General features: G+C 46.5%; 3 protein-coding genes across 8 annotated transcripts in view; all 3 read left to right on the forward strand.

Moving 5' to 3' along the window:
• The window catches only part of RIPK1 (receptor interacting serine/threonine kinase 1), a 44081-nt gene extending 39378 nt beyond the window's left edge, over positions 1–4703 (forward strand). For 4 of the 5 annotated variants that reach the window (XM_050787199.1, XM_050787200.1, XM_050787198.1 and 1 more), the window contains 2 exons: positions 46–198; positions 2573–4703. In XM_050787199.1, the coding sequence (XP_050643156.1) occupies positions 46–198; positions 2573–2859 (440 nt within the window). In that variant the 3' untranslated portion in view covers positions 2860–4703. Of the gene's footprint in view, positions 1–45; positions 199–2572 lie in introns of those variants that run through there. The other variant, XR_007724935.1, reaches the window with a different exon arrangement.
• PSMG4 (proteasome assembly chaperone 4) overlaps positions 1–22206 on the forward strand; it is a 201208-nt gene that overhangs the window by 49374 nt on the left and 129628 nt on the right. The gene's annotated exons all lie outside the window — the stretch shown is intronic.
• The window catches only part of BPHL (biphenyl hydrolase like), a 33100-nt gene continuing 19430 nt past the window's right edge, over positions 8537–22206 (forward strand). For both annotated transcript variants that reach the window (XM_050787270.1, XM_050787271.1), the window contains exons 1-4: positions 8537–8686; positions 13775–13878; positions 17178–17344; positions 18970–19123. In XM_050787270.1, coding sequence (XP_050643227.1) covers positions 8580–8686; positions 13775–13878; positions 17178–17344; positions 18970–19123 — 532 coding nt within the window. In that variant the 5' untranslated portion in view covers positions 8537–8579. The remainder of the gene's footprint in view (positions 8687–13774; positions 13879–17177; positions 17345–18969; positions 19124–22206) is intronic.

The raw sequence follows: 22206 nt of genomic DNA on the forward strand, positions 1-22206 counted from the left end.
GCTTTTGATCTAGAATTACTTACCTGTGTGTTTCTCTTTGTTCAGATGAATCTATAAAATATGCTATATACAATAGTACTGGCATTCAGATTGGAGCCTACAATTATATGGAGGTTGGTGGGACGAGTTCATCACTACTAGACAGCACAAATACGAACTTTAAAGAAGAGCCAGCTTCCAAGTACCAAGCTATCTTTGGTAAGATACCCTGGAGGGACCCCATGTCTAGCAACCTTGAACTTTCTTACTTGTGAGAAGGACATAGTGGAATCTTAAAATTTCTCTGATAATTCTTCTTGAAAGTTTTCTCATGTTACTTCTGCAAAATATCTTTGTAATTTCCATATAATTCCTTTGTAATTTATTTGTTTTTTGTTTTTTTTTTTTCTGAAACGGAGTCTCGCTCTGTCGCCCAGGCTGGAGTGCAGTGGCGAGGTCTCGGCTCACTGCAAACTCTGCCTCCTGGGTTCACGCCATTCTCCTGCCTCAGCCTCCCAAGAAGCTGGGACTACAGGCGCCCGCCACAACGCCCGGCTAATTTTTTTTGTATTTTTAGTAGAGACGGGGTTTCACTGTGTTCGCCAAGATGGTCTCGATCTCATGACCTCGTGATCCACCTGCCTCGGCCTCCCAAAGTGCTGGGATTACAGGCGTGAGCCACCGTGCCCGGCCAATTTATTTGTTTTTAATATGGAGATAATCACAGTATTTATGGATTTGTTGTGAAAATTAAATGAGTTGGTATGTATAAAAAGCTTAGAAGACTGCCTGACACATAGTAAGTTCTATAAAAAGTGTTAAACTTTCATCATTAGCATCATCAGTATTACTGGTCAGACCTGGAAGAAACAGCTGTGTCAGGCCCTCATCAAAGGAGATCCTGTACAAGATAGAAGACTGTGCCCTCCACAGCACTTCTGTAATAAAATCAAGAGGACTATCTCTTACAGGGTTCTACTGTGTAGGCCCATAATGCTAATCCCAAAGTACAGTCTGGAAAAAGTCATGAGGCCAAAACAACTTGATTAAGAACCCAGCTTTCTAATTAACCATGGGATTGGCTATTTTTTTTTTTTTTTTCCTGTAAAGGAACCAGTAGGAAATGTTAGGCCCTGCTGTCTTTGAGGTCTCTCTTGGAACTACTCAACTCTCTTATTGTAGTGCAAAAGCAACCACAGACAATACACACGTGAATGAGCACGGCTGTGTTCCAATAAAAGTTTATTTACAAACGCTGGCAGGGAGCCAGATGTGGCCCACAGGCCATAGTTTGCTTTTAAAATACCTAGAACAGAAATTCTGAATGGTCAAGGGCACCTGTGAGAATCTAATGAAACGCGGGATCTGCCCCCTACAGAAATATTGACAAAATTTGGAAAGTTTGTTGGGAAGTTCTTGGACTGCTGACAATCGACTGGTGGCAATACAAGCCACATTATGGAGGGCTGAGGAAAGAAGGGAGGTTGAAAGGAAAAATGAAATATTTTCTTCCTTATGTTCTGTTTAATGAGGTCGTGTGGGGATTAAGGAATTTTGTTGTGGTTGTTTTACATTTTTGTTTCCTTTTATTATTTTTACGAAGGGCTAAGGGAAAGAACCAGTAGAAGGAGAGAGGTTATGGCTATTTGAGAAGAGGCAATGTCAGTTGGCGGCGGGGTGGAGTAAAGGAGGGGAAGGGTCCAGAAACAGACCTTGAAGAGTAGTTACCTTTGTCTTGAAAGACAAGGAAGGCATTGTAACTGAATGGGTTCACACCTGCTGGACAATTCCTTGATTAAGTAAGAGGAAAGTGAACTGTTGGGCAGGGGTGGTGGTCAGGAGTTGCGTGGCTTTCACTCTGGCCAGATGTAAGTGGAAAATGTCTAAAAGGAACAAAAATGGTGGTTTTTCCCTTTACATCCAGGAACGTCTAATACCAACAGGGTCACGGGCTAAGATTGAATAGAACACCCAACCTGGTAGCCACATAGGGGTTTTGTTCACAGAGCCATCAGCTGTGGTTCAGGGATGTGTCTACTGGGAGGAAGGAATGCCTTATTCTTTTTTATTTGTTTTGTTTTTGAGACCACATCCTGCTCTATGGCCCAGGCTGAAGTACTGTGGCACAATCATGGCTCACTGCAGCCTTGAACTCCTGGGTTCAAGTGATCCTCCTGTCTCAGCCTCCTGAGTAACTGAGGAGTAACTGAGTACAGGCATGTGCCACCATACCCAGCTAATTAAAAAAAAAAATTTTTTTTTATAGAGACAGGGTCTTGCTATGTTGCCCAGGGCTGGTCTAGAACTCTTGGGTTCAAGTGATCTTCCTGCCTTGGCCTCCCAAAGTGTTGGGTTATAGGCATGAGCCACCACGCCAGGCCAGGAATGCCCTATTGTAATTCACATAAAGACTGCATGTGGGCTAGCAGGCGTGTGAAGTGTCTCCAGTGCAGCAACAGCTGTAGAACTAAGAAGTTATCTTTTCCCTGTCTTCTGGTACTCTTCATTTCACTTGGGTTTTTTAGCAGTTCAGGAAGCTGGAATGTTTGAATGGGCTTTAGCTTGACACCTTCTTCTCTTTCCCATTTGGCAGATAATACCACTAGTCTGACCGATAAACACCTGGACCCAATCAGGGAAAATCTGGGAAAGCACTGGAAAAACTGTGCCCGGAAACTGGGCTTCACACAGTCTCAGATTGATGAAATTGACCATGACTATGAGCGAGATGGACTAAAAGAAAAGGTTTACCAGATGCTCCAAAAGTGGGTGATGAGGGAAGGCATTAAGGGAGCCACAGTGGGGAAGCTGGCCCAGGTGCTCCACCAGTGTGCCAGGATCGACCTTCTGAACCACTTGATTTACGTCAGCCAGAACTAACCCTGGATGGGCTATGGCAGCTGAAGCGGACTCCTCACTTAGTGAATAACCCCAGAAAGCTGGCTGCCTCAGAGCATTCAGAATTCTGTCCTCACTGATGGGGGTTCTGTGTCTGCAGAAATATTGTTTCCTGTATTTCATAGCTGGGGAATGGGGAAAGAAGTCTGCAGCAAAGGGGTCTCACTCTGTTGCCCACGCTGGTCTCAAACTTCTGGACTCAAGTTATCCTCCTGCCTCGGCCTCTCACAGTGCTGGGATATCAGGCATGAGCCACTGCGCCCAGGCAACAATCCGCTCCGAGGAAAGCGTAAGCAGGAAGACCTCTTAATGGCCTAGCACCAATCAAAAAATGACTCCTAATTGGGTTTGGAAAGGGAGAGAAGAGATGTCTGAGGAAGGTCATTTGCTTTCAGCTTATGGCATTTCCTAGAATTTTGCTGAAGCAAGAAGAAAAACTCAGAGAACATAAAATCAACTTTTAAAATTGTGTGCTCTCTTCTTCACGTAGGCTCCTGTTATGAACAAAGTACAGTAAAATTCTAAGCCCTGTTCAGAGACTTTTTGAATCACAACTGCAGCTCATTGCCACGTTACAGAGTCTGTTAACATGGATATCAAATACTGTATCAGTCACTATAGGCTCTAAGAATCACATGCAGTCTTCACTCCATTAAATTATCGATTTTTAAAAAATTAATTGAGTTTATATTCAGTTTTCAAATTAACCGAACAGATTTAAAGGGGTACCAAGGAGGGGGGAAACATCAGATCTCCCAGACAGTTGTTGCAAGGAAATGCTACTAACTATGACTACAGCAGAAATTCTTGATTGACTTTGAAAGTTACTTCCTGGCATTCTGGTACTTTCACCCAGCCTGGGTGCCCTGGAGAGGGAACAGGAAATGCTGATCTGTACGCCTGGGTGAGAGCAGAACCTCAGGGCTGACACTGTTGAGTGGCTTCCTCGGTTTGCTCTGTACCGTGAAAGTATTTTCATATTTTTCTGTGTGCCAGAGTGAAAAAGGACAACTCCTGACTGTGGGAATTGTGCCTGTAGCACCCAACCTTTCAAAGTCCACCTGAAACCTGGGGGTGGATGAAGGAACTAGAATAGTTCAGAAGACTGAAGCTGGGTGGGCCGCTCAGCGTCTCCACTGGCGTTTTGCTAAACAGACAGGGAAGGCCGTGTGCTTAGCTATCCCCAGAGGGAGGACGAGAAGGGTGTGGTGATGGTCACTCTGGCTGTCGGAACGGATTCTGGTGTCTTGGGCTGATAACAGTGTTGTTGATTCTGACTGTGAACCCCCTCAACTCTAGCAGACACATACACGCCCCTGAAACGGGGCTGCAGAGCAAGCTCTCAGCCTTGGCAGTGTCGGCGTCTCGGGCTGGGTAATTCTCTTGTGGGGACTGTCTTGTGCCTTGTACGATGTTTGGTAGCATCCCTGCCCCTACCTACTAGATGCCAGGGGCACAGTTCTCCCCCCGTCCCTCCCCCAGTTGTGACAACAGTGTCTCTAAACATTGTCAAATGGTCCTAGGAAAGGAGAAAATTGCCCCGGTTGAGAAGAGCACTGCTGTAAAGTAATGAGCCTCGGCTCTCCTGTCCACACCTGTCTGGTTACTACTTGGCCGCCATGCAGCCTTGGATCCTACAGCCCAAAAGGGAAAATGGAGGGAGGGTCCAGGCTTTGCTGGAGAGGCCTGGGTGAGTTCCGTTTGCTCCTTGTACCACCATCCAAATGGTGTTCTCAAATCTCTTAGAGTCCAAAGAGGCTGAATAATTAATATTGAAAGGCAAGAGGGCGAGGCATTTTTTAACACACTTTTTAAAATTTTATACCGCAACTACAGGCTACTGATGTGATGTGTGTGTCACTGGGACAGATGGGGGTTCTCCATGGTGCCTCTGCCACGGAGGCTGCCTTTCCTGAGCATAATCCCCTTTTACCCTCCTGCTGCCAAGCAGGTGACAGGATGCTGATGGTGAGAAGAACACCTCCCTGCCAGTGCCTTTTGGCCCTCAGGATGAGAGGCCTGCAGCAGCACTGCTGTCCCTGCGCCTGGCTCTGGGGCCTTCCCTTCACCCCCACTCTCAGCACCATGGTGGGAAGAACCAGGTTTGCCTGTGAGGAGTTACGTACAAAGCCCAAGCTCCACAAGAACACTGCGGTTAACAGGCAGAGCCAAGTAAGCAGGATGACACAGAGCAGCAAAGGAGAACTGAGACTGTCGGTTCGGAAACAGACATTCACACCCTAGGTTATTACTGGTAATAGAGACCTACTTCCAGCTCCCACAGTCCTGCTTGGTGGATTTTCCACTTGTTGCTACAATCATCATCTTTGCTTTGGGTCTGTCATGTGAAGTTAGGGTTTCAGGAATAAAATGTTTAATAAATCACAAAATGTTTTAGGCAGTATTTTGAGGTACATTTTAATGTGGTATTTATGAAAGGAAAAGCATTTTCTAAGTATAATAAAGGCATAAATAAAAACAGGAGTGTAAATCTTCGAGATCTTAGAAGCAGCTGATTTCAGAGAAATCACTGAAAGGTTAATGCTACTACAGTGATTTTTACAATATGTAATAATCCAAGTATACGACCAGGTATCGTGGCTCATGCTGGTAATCCCAGCACTTTGGGAGGCCAAGCTGGGAGGATTGCTTGAGGCCATGAGTTGGAGACCAGCATAAAACAACATAGCAAGACCCTATCTCCACAAAAACAAACAAACAAAAAATTAGCCAGGTGTGGTGGTATATGCCTGTAGGCCTAGCTTCTTGGGAGGCTAAGGTGGACGGATCACTTGAGCCCAGGAGTTTGAGGCTGTGGGGAGCTGTGATCACACCATGTCTCAATCATCATCATCATCATCATGCAAGTATAGAGTCCTGAAACTGAGAGCTCAAAACTCCCCTCTGTCACTTTTCAGCTGTGTCACCCCGGGCTTGCTTCCTAACCTTTCACCATCATTATCCAAGTATAGAGTCCTGAAATTGAGCAGCTCAAAATTACTTTTCAGCTGTGTCACCCAGGGCTTGCTTCCTAACCTTTTTTTTTTTTTTTTTTTTTTTTTTTTTTTTTTTTTTTTTGAGACGGAGTCTCGCTGTGTCGCCCAGGCTGGAGTGCAGTGGCCGGATCTCAGCTCACTGCAAGCTCCGCCTCCCGGGTTTTTACGCCATTCTCCTGCCTCAGCCTCCCGAGTAGCTGGGACTACAGGCGCCCGCCACCTCGCCCGGCTAGTTTTTCGTATTTTTTAGTAGAGACGGGGTTTCACCGTGTTAGCCAGGATGGTCTCGAACTCCTGACCTCGTGATCCGCCCGTCTCGGCCTCCCAAAGTGCTGGGATTACAGGCTTGAGCCACCGCGCCCGGCCCTGCTTCCTAACCTTTCTTAGCCTCAGATGCCTCATCTATAAATGGGGAGTGCAATAGCACAAAAGGCTGATGTGAAGATTAAAGAAATATGCATCATAAGATGCGTGGCACAAAATGGCAGTTTTTTAAGCTGCACAATCTTGCTGTATATAAAGAACTGGTTGTCAGATATGTTACTTAAAAATAGTGACACCAGGCTGGGTGCGGTGGCTCACACCTGTAATCCCACTTTGGGAGGCCGAGGCGGGTGGATCACCTGAGGTCAGGAGTTCAAGACCAGCCTGGCCAACATGGCAAAACCTTGTCTCTACTAAAATTACAAAAATTAGCCTGGCATGGTGGCGGGTGCTTATAATCCCAGCTACTCGGGAGGCTGAGGCAGGAGAATCGCTTGAACCCGGGAGGCAGAGGTGGCAGTGAGCTGAGATCGCGCCATTGCACTCCAGCCGGGCAACAAGAGTGAAACTCCATCTCAAAAAAAAAGAAAAAAATAGTGACACCAAAGACCTAAAAACTCATTGCTACTGTTTTGCTTAGCACTAGGGTAACTGGTGTTGAAACTGTACAGACAGCTATTTTTATCATTTCTGAGATGAAACCCCAATCAACATATCAGGAAAAAAGGAAATACCTCACCAAAGATTGCTGAAAGTCAAATGATTAAATTCCACTCAAACATTATATATGTCTCTTTCCTTTTATTCAGGAATTAATGTGATAGAGTTATGTTGAGAGTATATGAAAACTTTTGCATAGTCTGTATTTAGGCCAAAACTGCCTTTACTACTCAAGAAACTCCAAAGGGCCAGTGAGGACACTGCAGGTGGCAGACATTTCCATGAGTAACACCTACAAGCACTGTGCCCACAGGACTGACTGACACCAAAAAGGTCTCTTGGAGGGACAGTCATGCAATATGCAAAGAAGCTGTTGTCTCCAATTATTCAAGCCAAGGCTACAACAGTAGCCACAAATCTGCCAGTTATTTCCAATTAAGGCAGAACGATAGACTTAAAGCAATAGTGGTTTTTTTCTCCACTGAGCTTTCAATTAGATAATGTCTATAACATTTATAAAGCTGGAATTATATAGTCAAAGCAAACATTAAGTGTGGTAAAACATACATAAAATTACCACTTAAACCACTTTTAGGTGTATAGTTCAGTGGCATTAAGTACACTCACAATGTTATGCAGCCATCACGAAAATCCATCTCCCCAAACTGAAACACTGTCCCAAGGAAACACCAACTTTCCATTCCCACTTCCACCAGCCCCCGACGACCTCCACTGTATTTTCTGTCCCTAGAAGTTTGACTCCTCTAGGCACCTTATTATATAAGTGGAATCACACAGTATGTCTTTTTGTGACTGGCTTACCTCCCTCAGCATAGTGCCCTCCAGGTTCATGTAGTAGCATGTGTCAGAATTTCGTTCTTTGTTCAGGCTAAAAAATGCTCCATTGCATGCACAGGCAACATTTTGTTTATCCATGTATCTGGTTTTGGACACTTAAATTGCTTCCACTCTTTTGGCTATTGTGAATAGTGCTGCTGTCAACATGAGTGTAAAAACATTTCTTCTTGTACACCCTGTTTTAAATTATTTTGGGTTATATACCCAGGAAAGAAAATACTGGATCATATAACTGATTTTCTGAGGAACGACAGTACTGTTCATCACAGTGGCTGCACCATTTTACATTCCCAACAGCAATATACAAGGGCTTCAATTTCTCTACATCTACACCAACAATAATTTCTGGGGGTTTTGCTAGCAGCCATCCTAATGGGTGTGAAGTTGTATAAAGAAAATTTAGATCTCATCATCTCTGAAAAGCAAATACACTTCCACCGTTAGTAGCCGGCCTAGAGCCGGAGCCCCGCGTGGACGCCCACCCAGCGAGGGCGCTATGGTTGGCAGCCTCGACTCCTGGAAAGGCCACGGTCGCTGAGGCGACGAGCGGGGGCGGGGCAGCGCCGACTGGGACACTCAGCCCGGGAGCCAGAGCCAGCACGAGAGGGGACGGTCTATGCAGGTGCAGGCAGTTCCAGGACTGGGAAACCACGAGCCGAGTTTCGGTCGCCCACAGGAAAGCACTCGGCGGGGCGGGGCTTCGGGGCGGGGCTTCGGGGCGGGGCTTCGGGGCGGGGCTTCGGGGCGGGGCTTCGGGGCGGGGCTTCGGGGCGGGGCTTCGGGGCGGGGCTTCGGGGGCGGGGCCGGAAGGGTAGAGGGCAAAGCAGGATCGAGCGGCGCGGTGGGCGGGGTGGGCGGAGTGGGCCGCGGACCGCCCTGGGTCTCAGCGCATGCGCGCTCCCGACGGCGACGCGACTTGTGACCATGGTGGCTGTGCTGGGTGGCCGAGGCGTGTTGCGGCTGCGGCTGCTGCTTTCGGCGCTGAAGCCCGGGATCCACGTCCCACGGGCCGGACCCGCGGCCGCCTTCGGGTAATGGCGGCCACCCCGCCCCTGGGATCCCCAGCATCCGCGCGCTCGAGGGGCGGCGGGAGGGGCGCGTGCCGACCGCAGGAGTTCCGGGCGTGTGGGCACTGGGCGTGGGCGAGGTCCGGCCGCCCTGCCGCCCTTTGTGCCGCGAGACCCCGATCTTGGGGTGCAGCCGCGCTTGGTGCGCGAGTCCCTCGATCGTGCATGCGCCTCGGTCAGCCTAAGTTCAAAGAGTCCGGAGCAGTAGAGGCCTTGGGCCGTGGAGTGCAGCCCCTTCAGTGTGCAGACCAGAGAGACCCAGGGAGATACTTTTGCCCGCAGTATAGACTCACCCGTGACGAAGCACGGATTAGAATCCCAACACCCTTATTAGTCCATTGCTCTGTCCAGAGTCCACACTGTAAGGGCATAAGGACAATAATCTCTTCTTCCTCCTATGTCAGAAATCAGCCTGAGAATGACTGTGCCCATTAGCTCTCTAGTACCGCTAAGGCCTTAATCCCGGGTCCCGAGAGCCCTAAGTCTTCTCTTTGCTTGCTGATCTCGTACCTTAATGTGCAAAAGAATCACATTGGGAACTGTGAAAATTCAGAATCCTGGGCCTCACTCCCAGAGGATCTGATCTACATGTGTGGAGATGCCCAGGAACCTGCTTTATTCTCATTTGTCGTCCCACCTCTCCCCCATTTCAGGTAAAACAATAACAAAAAACTGGATTAATTTCTGACCTTCCGTCTTGAAAATGAATGTTCTTGGTCCCCAGAGATACTGGGCAGAAATGTGGATACAGCGGCATGAAGCTTGTTTTACTTTATTGTCTACATACATCCCTACACACATGCAAACGCACGTATACAACGAACGTACACAGTGCATGTGCTCAGTTGACTGTTGATGGGCTATTTCCATGAAGTCAATACTAGATAGGTACACAGCGTTTAGAACTTTACTTGATCCAACATAGAAACTTTTAGTTTGAAAACTTGATTTAGAAGGAGAAAAGAGGGCAAAACTGACCAACTTTTAAAATTTCATATTGCAATTGACTAGCTCCTTTAATTTTAGAATTATTATAAGATGGTCAGGGCTATTTTGATAGATGGAAAAACATGTCAATGGCTACAGCTGTATAAATTAACAGTGAAGATGATTTTTTTTCCGTTTCCTGTTTGTAGAAAGGCATTGAAATAAGTAAGGTTACTGTAATTGTACATATATATATATATATATATATATATATATTTTTTTTTTTTTTTTTTTTTTCCCTTGAGACTGACTCGCGCGCTCCTGCCCAGGCTGGAGTGCAGTGGTGTGATCTTGCTCACTGCAACCTCTGCCTCCCAGGTTTAAGGGATTCTCGTGGTCTCAGCCTCCCAAGTAGCTGGGATTACAGGCACCCGCCACCATGCCCGGCTAATTCTTGTATTTTTAGTAGCGATGGGGTTTCGCCAGGTTGGCCAACCTGGTCTCGAACTCTTGACCTCAAATGATCCACCCACCTCGGCCTCCCAAAGTGCTGGGATTACAGGCGCTCTCGGCCTACCAATATAGTTCTGATAGGTTATTTAATGGTTGAGGAAGGCCCCATTCACCGAGTTGCATTGCAGGTCATTCTTCCTAAAATATCTCTGAAAAAACAGGTTTCTCTGGATTTCGTACTGCCATTTTATACATGCAGCTGCAAGTTGATACGACATATAATCTGGAAAAACAGGCAGTGGTGTTAGTTAATCCTGAAACGCAGCTGTAGCTCAGTGTCAGTAGTAAAAGGATTCATGTAAAAACTTAGCTTCAGAATAGCCACTGCCCAACCTACAATTGACTTGTGTTCCAAACACTTGTTTGTAAGTCTGCTGTTTGGAACTTTGACCCTTATTTCAAAATCTGTAAGGTGATTTATTCCTGGGTCAGGTCAAAAAAAAAACTTTTCTACCTGAAATTGTGTATTATGTACAGTTACAGATATTAATAATTCACATAACCTAACAATCTTCCTAAAAAACATTTTCCAAGTTCAACCTTGGGATGCCCTGCCAGAGAATCAGAGACTGTCCTGCTGACGCCTGCACCACACTGTATCTGGCAGTCAGAGTGTGGCCCCAGTGCCTGAGCCCTCTTAGGACTCTGTTCAGCCATGAGGTTAGAGAGGAATCATGGCCTCTGGAGTTCTGATGGCCCCGTGGCCACTTCCTAGCTATGTGAATGTGGGCAGATTGTTCAACCTCTCTGAGCCTCTTGCCTTGCAGCGTTTTTGTGAGCATTTGAAACAATGAATGTAAAAGCCTGGGGATATAATAAACATGAAGTAATTAGTAGGCACAATGGGAATATTTATATAATAGTACAATATATAAGAAATGTAGGCTGGCGCGGTGGCTCAAGCCTGTAATCCCAGCACTTTGGGAGGCCAAGATGGGCGGATCATGAGGTCAGGAGATCGAGACCATCCTGGCTAACACGGTGAAACCCCGTCTCTACTAAAAAAATACAAAAAACTAGCCGGGTGAGGTGGCGGGCGCCTGTAGTCCCAGCTACTCGGGAGGCTGAGGCAGGAGAATGGTGTGAACCCGGGAGGCGGAGCTTGCAGTGAGCCGAGATCGCACCACCGCACTCCAGCCCGGGGGACAGAGCGAGACTCTATCTCAAAAAAAAAAAAAAAAAGAAATGTAAAAATAATTCATCAAGATTCACGTAAATTCAAGCCCTGAAAGTAGCAAATACTTTATTGTAGGCTACTTTGCAAAACATACACAAAAGAAATAGCTGAACATATGATATTGTAATAGCAGTTTCTTTTCTTTTTTTGAGATGGAGTCTCTCTCTGTCGCCAGGCTGGCATGCAGTGGCACGATCTCGGCTCAGTGTAATCTTCACCTCCTGGGTTCCAGTGATTCCCCTGCCTCAGCCTCCGGAGTAGCTGGGATTACAGGCGCGCACCACCACGCCCAGCAAATTTTTTTGTATTTTAGTAGCGACGGGGTTCCATCATGTTGGCCAGGATGGTCTCGATCTCCTGACCTCGTGATCCACCCGCCTGGGGCGCCCAAAGCATTGGGATTACAGGTGTGAGCCACCACGCCCGGCTGATCCAAAGCTATCTTAACCATAGAAATGAATTTCTCAGAGGAATAGGGCAGGAATCATAATAAGTAAATGGCAGGGTCAGTATTGCCGTTGTTTGCTGGCTTCATTGATGCCCCTCTAATAATATTTCTGTAGATAAGGAGCTTAGAGTTTGGTCAGACTTATTACTACCCAACTCTGTCTTTTATTTTTCCAGAAATTGTGTGTTAAGATTAGATATACCTGTATTCAACACATCTGTTTCCACGTTTGTTTCTTTTTTACTTGAGATTGGCAAATAAGATTAAACCAAAAGAGAAAACAGGACCTCGTTTTTTCAAAGGGCTGTGTTTCAGTTATCTTTTGACTAAGGGCAGAGGTAGGGGTAGGGAGTATGTAAAAGAAAAAGATGCCCCGAGCGCGCCTGTAATCCCAGCACTTTGGGAGGCCGAGGCGGGTGGATCACGAGGTCAGGAGATCGAGACCATCCTGGCTAACGCAGTGAAACCCTGTCTCTACTTAAAAAAAAAAATTAGCCGCGCGTGGTGGCGGACGCCTGTAGTCCCAGCTACTCGGGAGGCTGAGGCAGGAGAATGGCGTGAACCCGGGAGGCAGAGCTTGCAGTGAGCCAAGATCGTGCCACGCACTCCAGCCTGGGTGACAGAGCAAGAAAAAAAAGGAAAAGTAAAGGAGATGGTGGTTGATTTCGTTGTGTTGGCACTCCACCAGGAGAAGAGGAGCGCCTCCTTCTGGCATCTGTCCTGACTTGCCATCATGTTCCTCCTGTGCTTCACTCAGTCATCTGTCTGATAAGCTGTGGGAAGTTTGGTGGAGCCTGGTCCTGGTGCAGGTGCCGTACGTGTGCCCTTCTGGTGTATATCCCAGGACAGTCTGGCGCTCCTGGAAGAGCAGCTGAGGAGAGGTTAATCAGAACACCTGTACAGCACACATAATTCAGGCAGGACAGACACCGGCATTGTGCCTGTCCTGAGGCGTTGTCCTGTACTAAGCGTGGTCCAGTTAGATGCTGGATCCTAGGAGGTCTTAGGCCAAGGCGGGTGAGTGGCAGGAAGGAGGCTCTTGAGATGGAGGCTTATGGACAGGGCTACTTAGTAGTTGACACAGACATATTTTAACATTTTATAAAACAGTAGGCCTTATCAGTGCAGATGGGCAGTCTTGACTATGGCCCTCCTGCACAGGCCAGACAACACAGGATACCCTACAGCTAAGGAACAGCCTGGAGATCAGCACCTGGAGACCAATCGCATCTTTGGAAATGTCACCAAGGCTGCTGAAGGTCTGGGTGGGTCCTCTGGGTCTGCTGAGGTGCACATGAGTGGCTCCAGGGTTTTTGCCCCGATGTCCACCCTTATTTCACTGCACCAGGCCCCATGCCAGCCTGCACTTGAGTACCCTCAGCTTCCAGCTCACCAGCGTGTGCCGTGAGCCTCTGTGGCCGATTCAGCAAGCTTGCTAGGGTTTTTGTAGGGTGAGCCCCAGGCTGGTCACAATGGCATATTCAAGCATGAGAGTACAGTTCAGATTGGCAGTCTAGTAAAGAAGATTCAAACTCATGTCACTGTTCAGAATTGGAAAAATCAGAATAACCCAAGGAGCCTGCGAGGCGATGTGGAAGCGACTCATTCGTATACAGACAGTTTTATCATCTTAAATTAAATGATTTTCCTTTGGGGGTGCATTTTTAAACATTTCTCAAGTTGTATTTTTTAATTGACATAATTGTACCTGTTTTTGGGGTATACAGTGATGTTTCCATACATACAAAGCGTAGTGATCAGATCAGTGTAATCGGCATATCCATCGTCTCAAACACTTCTCATTTCTTTGTGTTGGGAGCATTCAGTATCTTCCTTCTAGCTATTTGAAAAGATCTCTTATTGTTAGCATCCCACAGTGGCACAGAACACTAACACTTATTCCTCCTGTCTACCTGGAATTGTGAATCAACTAAGAAATCTTCCGTCTCCCCTTTCCCCCTGTGGGGATGGGTTTTTTCTCTTCTAGAACCTCGGTAACCTCTGCCAAAGTGGCTGTGAATGGCGTTCAACTGCATTATCAGCAGACTGGAGAGGGAGGTCATGCAGTCCTGCTACTTCCTGGGATGTTGGGTCTGGACACTTTTTAATGGAATGCTTTTGCATGCTGTAAAATCTATGATGCATTCACAATACTAGATGCCAAATGTTGATTATTAGTTTTAGTGCTTTTCTGAAATGTTTTAATATTTGCTACAATCAAACTTAAATGACTTAGAAAGGTAGGTAACTTTCTACTGCTGTTCAGAATTGAATTTTTTATTCCTTTAGTAAAGTACCCAGTTTTCCTGTGCAAGTACACTGTGAAATCACAGTTGCCCATAATTTGGGAGGGTGACAGGGGTCAAGGAAAGGGGTGTGGGAAGAAGGTGTAGATAAAGGAAGAAGGTGAGTGGGTAATCAATCATCCTAGTTTGCCTGGCATGGGGGGATTTTCCAGGATGTGGGACTTTCAGTGCTAAAACTAGGGTGGATTGGTCACTTGTTGTGGTTGATAATATATTCAGTTAAAATAAGAGGTAAGAAAAAAAAACTCAGTTTAAATCTTGTTAGAAATCAGAGTTAGATTGGCATATTACCCTCTCTCTATATATGGGCCATAATAAAACCTACTGGATTTTAGTCTCATTTTCATAACTAGAGTTCAGATGTAGAAAGTTCAAGGGAAAAATTTCCAGTGATTCCAGGATATCCCAAATCTGGTTTTAAGGGCATTACTATTGTTGCTTTATTTTTGATTTGGTAAAATAATCCTAATATTTAATCTCAGTATCGATGGGGGATTGGTTCCAGGAAGCCCTCAGATCCCAAAATCTGAGGGTCCTCAAGTCCCTGATACAGAATAGCGCAGTATTTGCATGGAAGCTACATGTCCTCCTGTATACTTTAAGTCATCTCCAGATTACTTACCATATCTCATGCAGTGTAAATGCCGTGTAAATAATTGTTATCTCGGATTGTTTAGGGAATAATGACAAGGAAGAAACCCTGTACATGTTCAGTACAGACCCAGCCATCCATTTCTTTCCCCAGATATTTTTGTTCTGAGGTTGGTTGAATCCACAGATGTGGAACCCGTGGATAGGAAGGCTGACCGTACTTATTTCTTTGTGATTTGCTTCTTTCGAAAAGTAAAGTGCTGAAAAAGTTCCACTTGACTGAGCCTCAGCGGACCGTGCACGGCTGCAGCCAGCGAGGCGCATGCGTCCAAATGGTGCTGGGCACCTTTGTTTGCCTTAAGCTGATGAATGAGGACATTGACTTTCATGGCTGATGTGGAGCTAAAGTTATCTGTAAAAGCATTTCCCATCTTAGCTTTCCATTATTTCAGTGTTGCAGTCATTGTCCAGGTGCTAAAAACTTATCAATTTAATTTTTTTTTTTGAAAGGGAGTCTCACTCTGTTGCCCAGGCTGGAGGCAGTGGCACGATCTCGGTTCACCACAACCTCTACCTCCCAGGTTCAAGCGATTCTTCTGCCTCAGCCTCCTGAGTAGCTGGGAGTACAGGTGTGTGCCACCACGCCTGGCTAATTTTGTATTTTTAGTAGAGATGAGGTTTCACCATGTTGCCCTGGCTGGTCTCAAGCTGCTGACCTCAGGTGATCCACTTGCCCCGGCCTCCCAAAATGCTGGGATTACAGGCGTGAGCCACTGTGCCTGTCCCCAATTTAATTTTTGTTTATGTAAAATATTAGCATGATTCCAACATAAAAAAAAATGGACCAGAGGAGATTCTCTCCTGTCCGATCCTCAGCACCCAGTTCCCCTCCCCACAAGCCTCTCAGGTGTCACATGCTGATAACTAGGTACATATATTCCCTAAACGCTTTTTAAAGTTTTATATTCTTGGCACTGGTCTTCAAATGTGTACGTGTGTGCCAGGAGCAAATGCCTTCTTGTTTCTGAAATTGGTCTTTTAGACTATTCTTTTTTCCCATCTTCTCACCTCCTGCCCCTCCTTCAGGGTATTTCCCTCGCCAGAACCCTCCAGGTCAGAGGCAGAAGAGAAGCCTCAGGGGCCACAGCAGCAGATGTGGGCTGGAGATACATTCACTTGGTTTCGGCTTGAATTTTCTGATGATTTACTTGATCTCGAGAAAGATATATCTTGCCAGGAAAAATGATAGGCCTTCACGTTGTTAAATGATCCTGCACCACCGTGAAAGACATTTTCTAATATAGTTTATCAGGCAAAGTGGTTAGTAGTCATTTGTGGCCTGAGATAGAAGTCCTCAGAAATCAGCAGACTTCACTGATACAATGCTGACTTGCCCCTGGACTGGGCTCTGTGAGAGTGGCCTTGTGCACTGTGCACAGTAGGTGTGAACACACCACACTTACAGTGACATGTGGTGGGCCGTGGACTAGCAGGCCAAGCTCCCTGCAGGCCCACTAATAGAATTCGGCTTTTAGCATAGGCTGTTTCATACTCTTCTGATGAAACTGATTTGGTTTTTTTCCTCCACACCTCTTCTGCATTTCAGTGTTTTCATTTAGTTTTTCTGGTTTTTAAATATAACTACAAAATAAAATCTTTAGGCTATTCACCTTAGCTTAGTAAAAAAAAAAATTTAAATCTGGAATTTTAGAATTCCACTTTGAATAACTTGGACCAAATCTCATAAATTTGCTTGCAGATATTATAGAGATCCCTCTCATGTGTAAGTCATTGTTTTAAGAAGAAAAGAGAAACCAGAAGCATATCTGTAAATTAATTTCTATACAGTTTCATTAATTCTTTTCTTTAGGAAAGGAAGATTAAGCCAAAGAGGTTTTGAAAGCGCTGAAATAATACAGAACCAAAGGAAGACCCAGGGCCTCTGTCCTTCTCGAAATAGCCACCAGGGGGAGGTCGGAGCGGGCCTGCGCTCCGCCGGGAAAGGAAGCCCGCCTCCTTTTTTTTTTTTTTTTTTTGGAGACTGTCTTGCTCTGTGATCAGGCTGGAGTGCAGTGGCAGGATCTCGGCTCCCTGCAACCTCCACCTCCCGGGTTCAAGCAATTCTCCTGCTTCAGCCTCCTGAGTGACTGGGACTATAGATGCACACCGCCACACCTGGCTAGTTTGTTTTGTTTGTTTGTTTGTTTTGTATTTTAGTAGAAACCCAGGCCGGTCTCGAACTCCTGAGCTCAGGCAGTCCGCCCACCTCAGCCTCCCAAAGTGCTAGGATTACAGGCGCACCCGACTAGCCTGCCTCCTTTCTTTGAGTAGATGGATTAAGTCATTGCAAGGCTGCTTTCCTGATTATATTCTGACCGCTTTGAGTAGAAATTAGTTACTTTGCTTTAAGATTGTTATTGCTTCTGTGTTCACTGTAATGTGTTTGACAGGTGATAAGCGATCACCTGAGGGTAACCAAGTGGCTGTTTTTAGGAAGTGGAGAGACAGATTTTGGACCTCAGCTCAAGAACCTCAATAAGAAGCTCTTCACAGTGGTCGCCTGGGATCCTCGAGGCTATGGACATTCCAGGCCCCCAGATCGCGATTTCCCAGCAGACTTTTTTGAAAGGGATGCAAAAGATGCTGTTGATTTGATGAAGGTGGGTCTCTTAGGGAAGGGCTAGGGGAGGAAGGGTGGCTGGGCCTGTGTTCATTTATTTTGTTTAAATCTTGTTGTTATATCTTTCTACAAAATAATACCATGTGATTGCTATAGAAAACTCAGAGTTCAAATAGGTATAAAGAAGAAAGTGGGAATAGTCCACAGTCCAGCTCTCCAGAGACACTACCAAGTCTCAGCGGCTCTGCTTTCTGGCCAGTCTTATTCTATCACAAACGCAGTTTCATATTGATGCCATCGTACTATACCTAACGTTTTTCTAACTTACTATTTTTATTGAACAATTTTTCAAGGAAATAACTTTCATGTCAATCAATATGCATTTATACTAGTTGTATGATAGGCACATATTATTCCATTGTATGGATGTACTGTATCTTATTTCACCGATTTTCTTTCTTTTTTTTGAGACAGAGTCTTGCTCTGTCACCCAGGCTGGAGTGCAGTGGCGCGATCTTGGCTTACTGCAACCTCTGCCTCCCGGGTTCAAGCGATTGTCTTGCCTTAGCCTCCCAAGTAGCTGGGATTACAGGCACACGCCACTACGCCCAGCTAATTTTTGTATTTTTAGTAGAGACAGAGTTTCATCGTGTTAGCCAGGATGGTCTCAATCTCCTGACCTCCTGATCCACCCACCTCAGCCTCCCGAAGTGCTGGGATTACAGGCATGAGCCACCATACCTGGCCTATTTCACCAGTTTTCTAATAGTAGATAATTGACTTAATTTTTAAGTTGTCTTTTTCTGCTGTTATAAATAGCAGGCAGTGAATAGTCTGTTGCTCCTGGCCATTTTCATTTTTTTGCTACTATAAACAGTATTGTTGTGGACATCCTGGACTGAGCTCCTGGCACATGTGGGAGAATTTCATACAAATTCAGGAGACAATTTGCTAGGTGATAGAAGTTCCAGATGTTCATTTTACAGGATAGTGCCAGAGTAGTTACACCATTTTATGGTCCAGGCAGCAAATATCTTGGACTAATATTAATTCTTTACCTTTAATTTTCCAGTCATTCTATTCTTTCTTCTTGGCAGCCCCTCTAAGATGTAATCTTTGTCCATTTTCCCTGCCAAACACATGTGCAGACCCTGGCTGATTCACCCGCGGGCTCACATAACCTCCCCATGACACTGTTCTCTGACAGCCTGGCTCTTGCCAGTTCTTCCCACAGTTGCTTTACCAGATACCCTGCTTCACTTCATCCAGCAGAGCTCAGGGTCCCCTCTCTGATCTATGGAACTGTTCTCAAGGTCCTTGCTCAGGCATGCATATGCGCTCACACATACACATGCACGCTATATTTGTCTTATCTAAGTAGTTGGTCTCCATTGATTCTAGTTCCTTGAGCTTTTTATCCAACCAGAAGATGTAGTTCCCTCCTAATTCAAACCCATACCATATACTCAGGTTTTTTGACAATTTCCACTAAAACTAATTAAGAGAAAACATGATGTCATCAAATGGTGGACTCTAGGATTTTTCTTTTCTGACTAATTGATACTCCAGACCCACACCTGTATTGATTCTGATAATTAGTGACTCAGTTTCTTTTAACAGACAGGAGCAATAACTTGTGCTATGCGTTTTATCGTATGATCGTAGGCGCTGAAGTTTAAGAAGGTTTCTCTGCTGGGGTGGAGTGATGGGGGCATAACCGCACTCATTGCCGCTGCAAAATATCCGTCTTACATCCACAAGATGGTGATCTGGGGCGCCAATGCCTACGTCACCGACGAAGACAGCATGATATACGAGGGTAGGTTCTGCGAAGTGGAGATGCTGGGACAGCAGATCCTTCCCCTCTCTCCGCATCTCATCTCTTGTTGTGAGATATGTTGACAAGTCATATCTCTTCTGCTTCTAGTTCTCAACTCTCAGGTAGGAATAATAACGAGTTCTCAGAAAAGTAATGCAATTTAACCAGTCTGAGTTTTAAAGCTTTCTATTTCCAGGAGTGAAACTTCATGGCTCAGGAAAAGGCTCAGGAAAATCACTATTTCCATTGACTACTACTGATAATGAACTTTAAGGAAGGAGGGGTGGTGTGAAGTGTTATCGATGACCTCATTGAAAATAATGTGAGGCCAGGCACAGTGGCTCATGCCTGTAATCCCAGCACTTTGGGAGCCCAAGGCAGAAGGATCTCTTGAGCCCAGGAAGTCGAGGCTGCAGTAAGCCATGACTGTGCCACTGCACTTTTGCCTGGGTGACAGGAGTGAGAGAGACAGAGATGGGGGAGGAAAGAAAATAATGTTGAGTGTGGAAAAGAATCACTGTATTCAAATATGAAACCTTTTAAAATAATTTCTGTGCTGTTTGCATGCTTTAAGGTTGTCCTTCAAGCCTGTCTTTGAGTTTTTTTTGTTTTGGTTTGGGTTTTTTTGAGATGGAGTTTCGCTCTTGTTGCCCAGGCTGGAGTGCAATGGCGTGATCTCAGCTCACTGCAACCTCTTCCTCCTGGGTTCAAGCGATTCTTCTGCCTCAGCCTCCTAAGTAGCTGGGATTACAGGCATGCACCACCACGTCTGGCTAATTTTGTATTTTTTAGTAGAGACGGTGTTTCTCCATGTTGGTCAGGCTGGTCTCGAACTCCCGACCTTGGCCTCCCAAAGTGTTGGGATTACCGGCATGAGCCACCGCCCCCAGCCTGAGGTTTTTACGGGCACTGGAATAGGGGCCAGCGAACTGTAGCCTGTGCGTTACACCTAGCCTGCCTCCCACTTTTGTGCAGCCCATGTACCAATCAAGGCAGCTAGTGCTGTGAATCACAGAGACCAAGCTGGGGTATCCCTTTATCACCCAGCATTGCTGCCCCAGACCTGCACTGGTGGTCACTACACAGGGGTGACTAGTCATGGAATTTCAGTCAGCAGCTCAGGAGTTGCTTAGCCTCCAGCAAGCTGCCCACATTGAGATGACCAGGCTCTTGGGAGGAGCGAAGTGTACACCAGGATCTAGGGGTTGCTGGGACAAGAAGTAAACCTGAGCTGCATTACCTTACTACCCCCACCTGCCAGCGTGGCCCACCAGGACCCTCTTCCTCAGGCCACTAGCTTTTGTCCCAAGTGTGATCTAGTGGATCCCAGATGGCCTGCCCCAGACACGTAGGACTAGGTGTGTCAGGTATTTTCTCTCCTCGTGTGTGAGTATCTGCATAATGTCTCTGATTTTGTTTCTGGTCAGCAGAACCTAAAATGTGCATTTACTCTGGCCCTTTACATAAAAGGTGTACAGATCTCTTCACTAGAATATCAGAAGTCTAGTGTTTTTCAGCTCTCCTGCAATTCACATGACTTTGAAGTAAGCTACTTAGTGGCAGTGTTCTATTGTAGAATCGTAGTTCTTCACAGTCTTTCTGTGTTTTAAATGAATATGAAGCTTTTACGGTGAGTCTGATGTGGTTGCCAGTCCTGTCTGTGCTGCTGCCTGGTGTCCGTCTTGTGCAGAGTAAGCCATTCCGCTCTGTTACGGATCTGTCTCCTCCCGCGGCCTCTAGGACAGGCTGCCTTGAGTTCTTCCTCCCTCTCCTGTGTCCTTGAATTCTCTCCACTGGGTCAGTCCTCTCAGCCTGCAAAAGTGGGCACAATTCTTCCTCCAGAAAGTTGCCACTCCTACCTGTATTTGCTATCTTCCCATTCTTTATTCTTTCCCACAAACTTATGGAGAGAGCCACCTGCGTTCCCTGCTTCTAGGGATCCTCCTCTCCTTCCTTCTTTAGTCCATTCTGCCCCATCTCCCTCTCTGGCCCATTCTGGCCCCCTCTACTGAAATTCTTCTCACTGACCGCTGCCCACTTGTTCTTTCCCATAATCTCTATCTCAGTTCATGGCCTGCAGATGACCTGGCATCCAGGTAGAGCCCCAGACACATCCCTCGAGGGCAGAGGGCAGAGTCCCTTTCTGTTGTCACCACGTGCATACTACCCCTCTGGTCATCCTCACCTCTCTTTCTCCCCCCCCATTCTGCTGGTTTAGGCCGCTAACTTCTTATGATAGTTTGTCCTCCATAGGAGAGTTTCCTTTGTAAGGCAAAAATCGAATCACTTAATTCTACTAGAGGACTTAAAATCCTTCACTATCCAGCAAAGTCTGTGCCGATTGGCTGGCCCCTCCCGCCAGCCCCTCACTGGGCATTCTCCCATCTCCCCTTTCTCCTCATCCTTCCGGTGCCTCTCCCACATGGAATAAACGGCCATTCCCGGAACAAGCTACCCCCTCATGCCTCTTCGCCTTTGGAACTGCTGCTGTGCCACCTCACACCAGCCTTCCCCTCAGCCACATCCTCTGCCAGGGCGTATTCACCCCGACACAGCTCCTTGGGGCTCAGCGTCTGGGAAGGCATCCTGGAGCCCTGAGACCTGGCGGTGCTCTCCCTCCTGGACCCTGCCACACATTGCACATGCCTGTGTCACGGCCCTTCATCCTGGACACTGTCGTCACTCAGTCCCTTGCCTCGGTCACTGCAGTGGGAACTCACCACGTGCAGTTGCTCTGACTTTCCTTTCTTTATGAAAGCAAGAGTCTCTCAGTAGCACGCACTCTTTACTCTCTGACATCTGTCTACTTCCCCTCCTGGCCACCCTTTCTTTCTCATCCCCCATTCTCTCCTAACTTGTGTCAGGATGGCTGTGGCCCGCCAGTCTGCTGCAATAACCAATCCCCCACCATTCACCTCCTCTTGGCTCCTTGTTCATTCTGCAGCGTTTGGGAACATGCTTATGATGTGTGCGCCATCGGTCACGCCCCGCTTCTTGAAGCTTTCTCTGTCTGGAAATTCTTGCCACCGTCTTCTCCCGACTTCCCCTCCTCTCTCAGGCTGTTCCCTGGCTGACACGTGCCT

The sequence above is a fragment of the Macaca thibetana genome, chromosome 4 (genome assembly GCF_024542745.1).
Source record: "Macaca thibetana thibetana isolate TM-01 chromosome 4, ASM2454274v1, whole genome shotgun sequence".
Classification (NCBI taxonomy): domain Eukaryota; kingdom Metazoa; phylum Chordata; class Mammalia; order Primates; family Cercopithecidae; genus Macaca; species Macaca thibetana.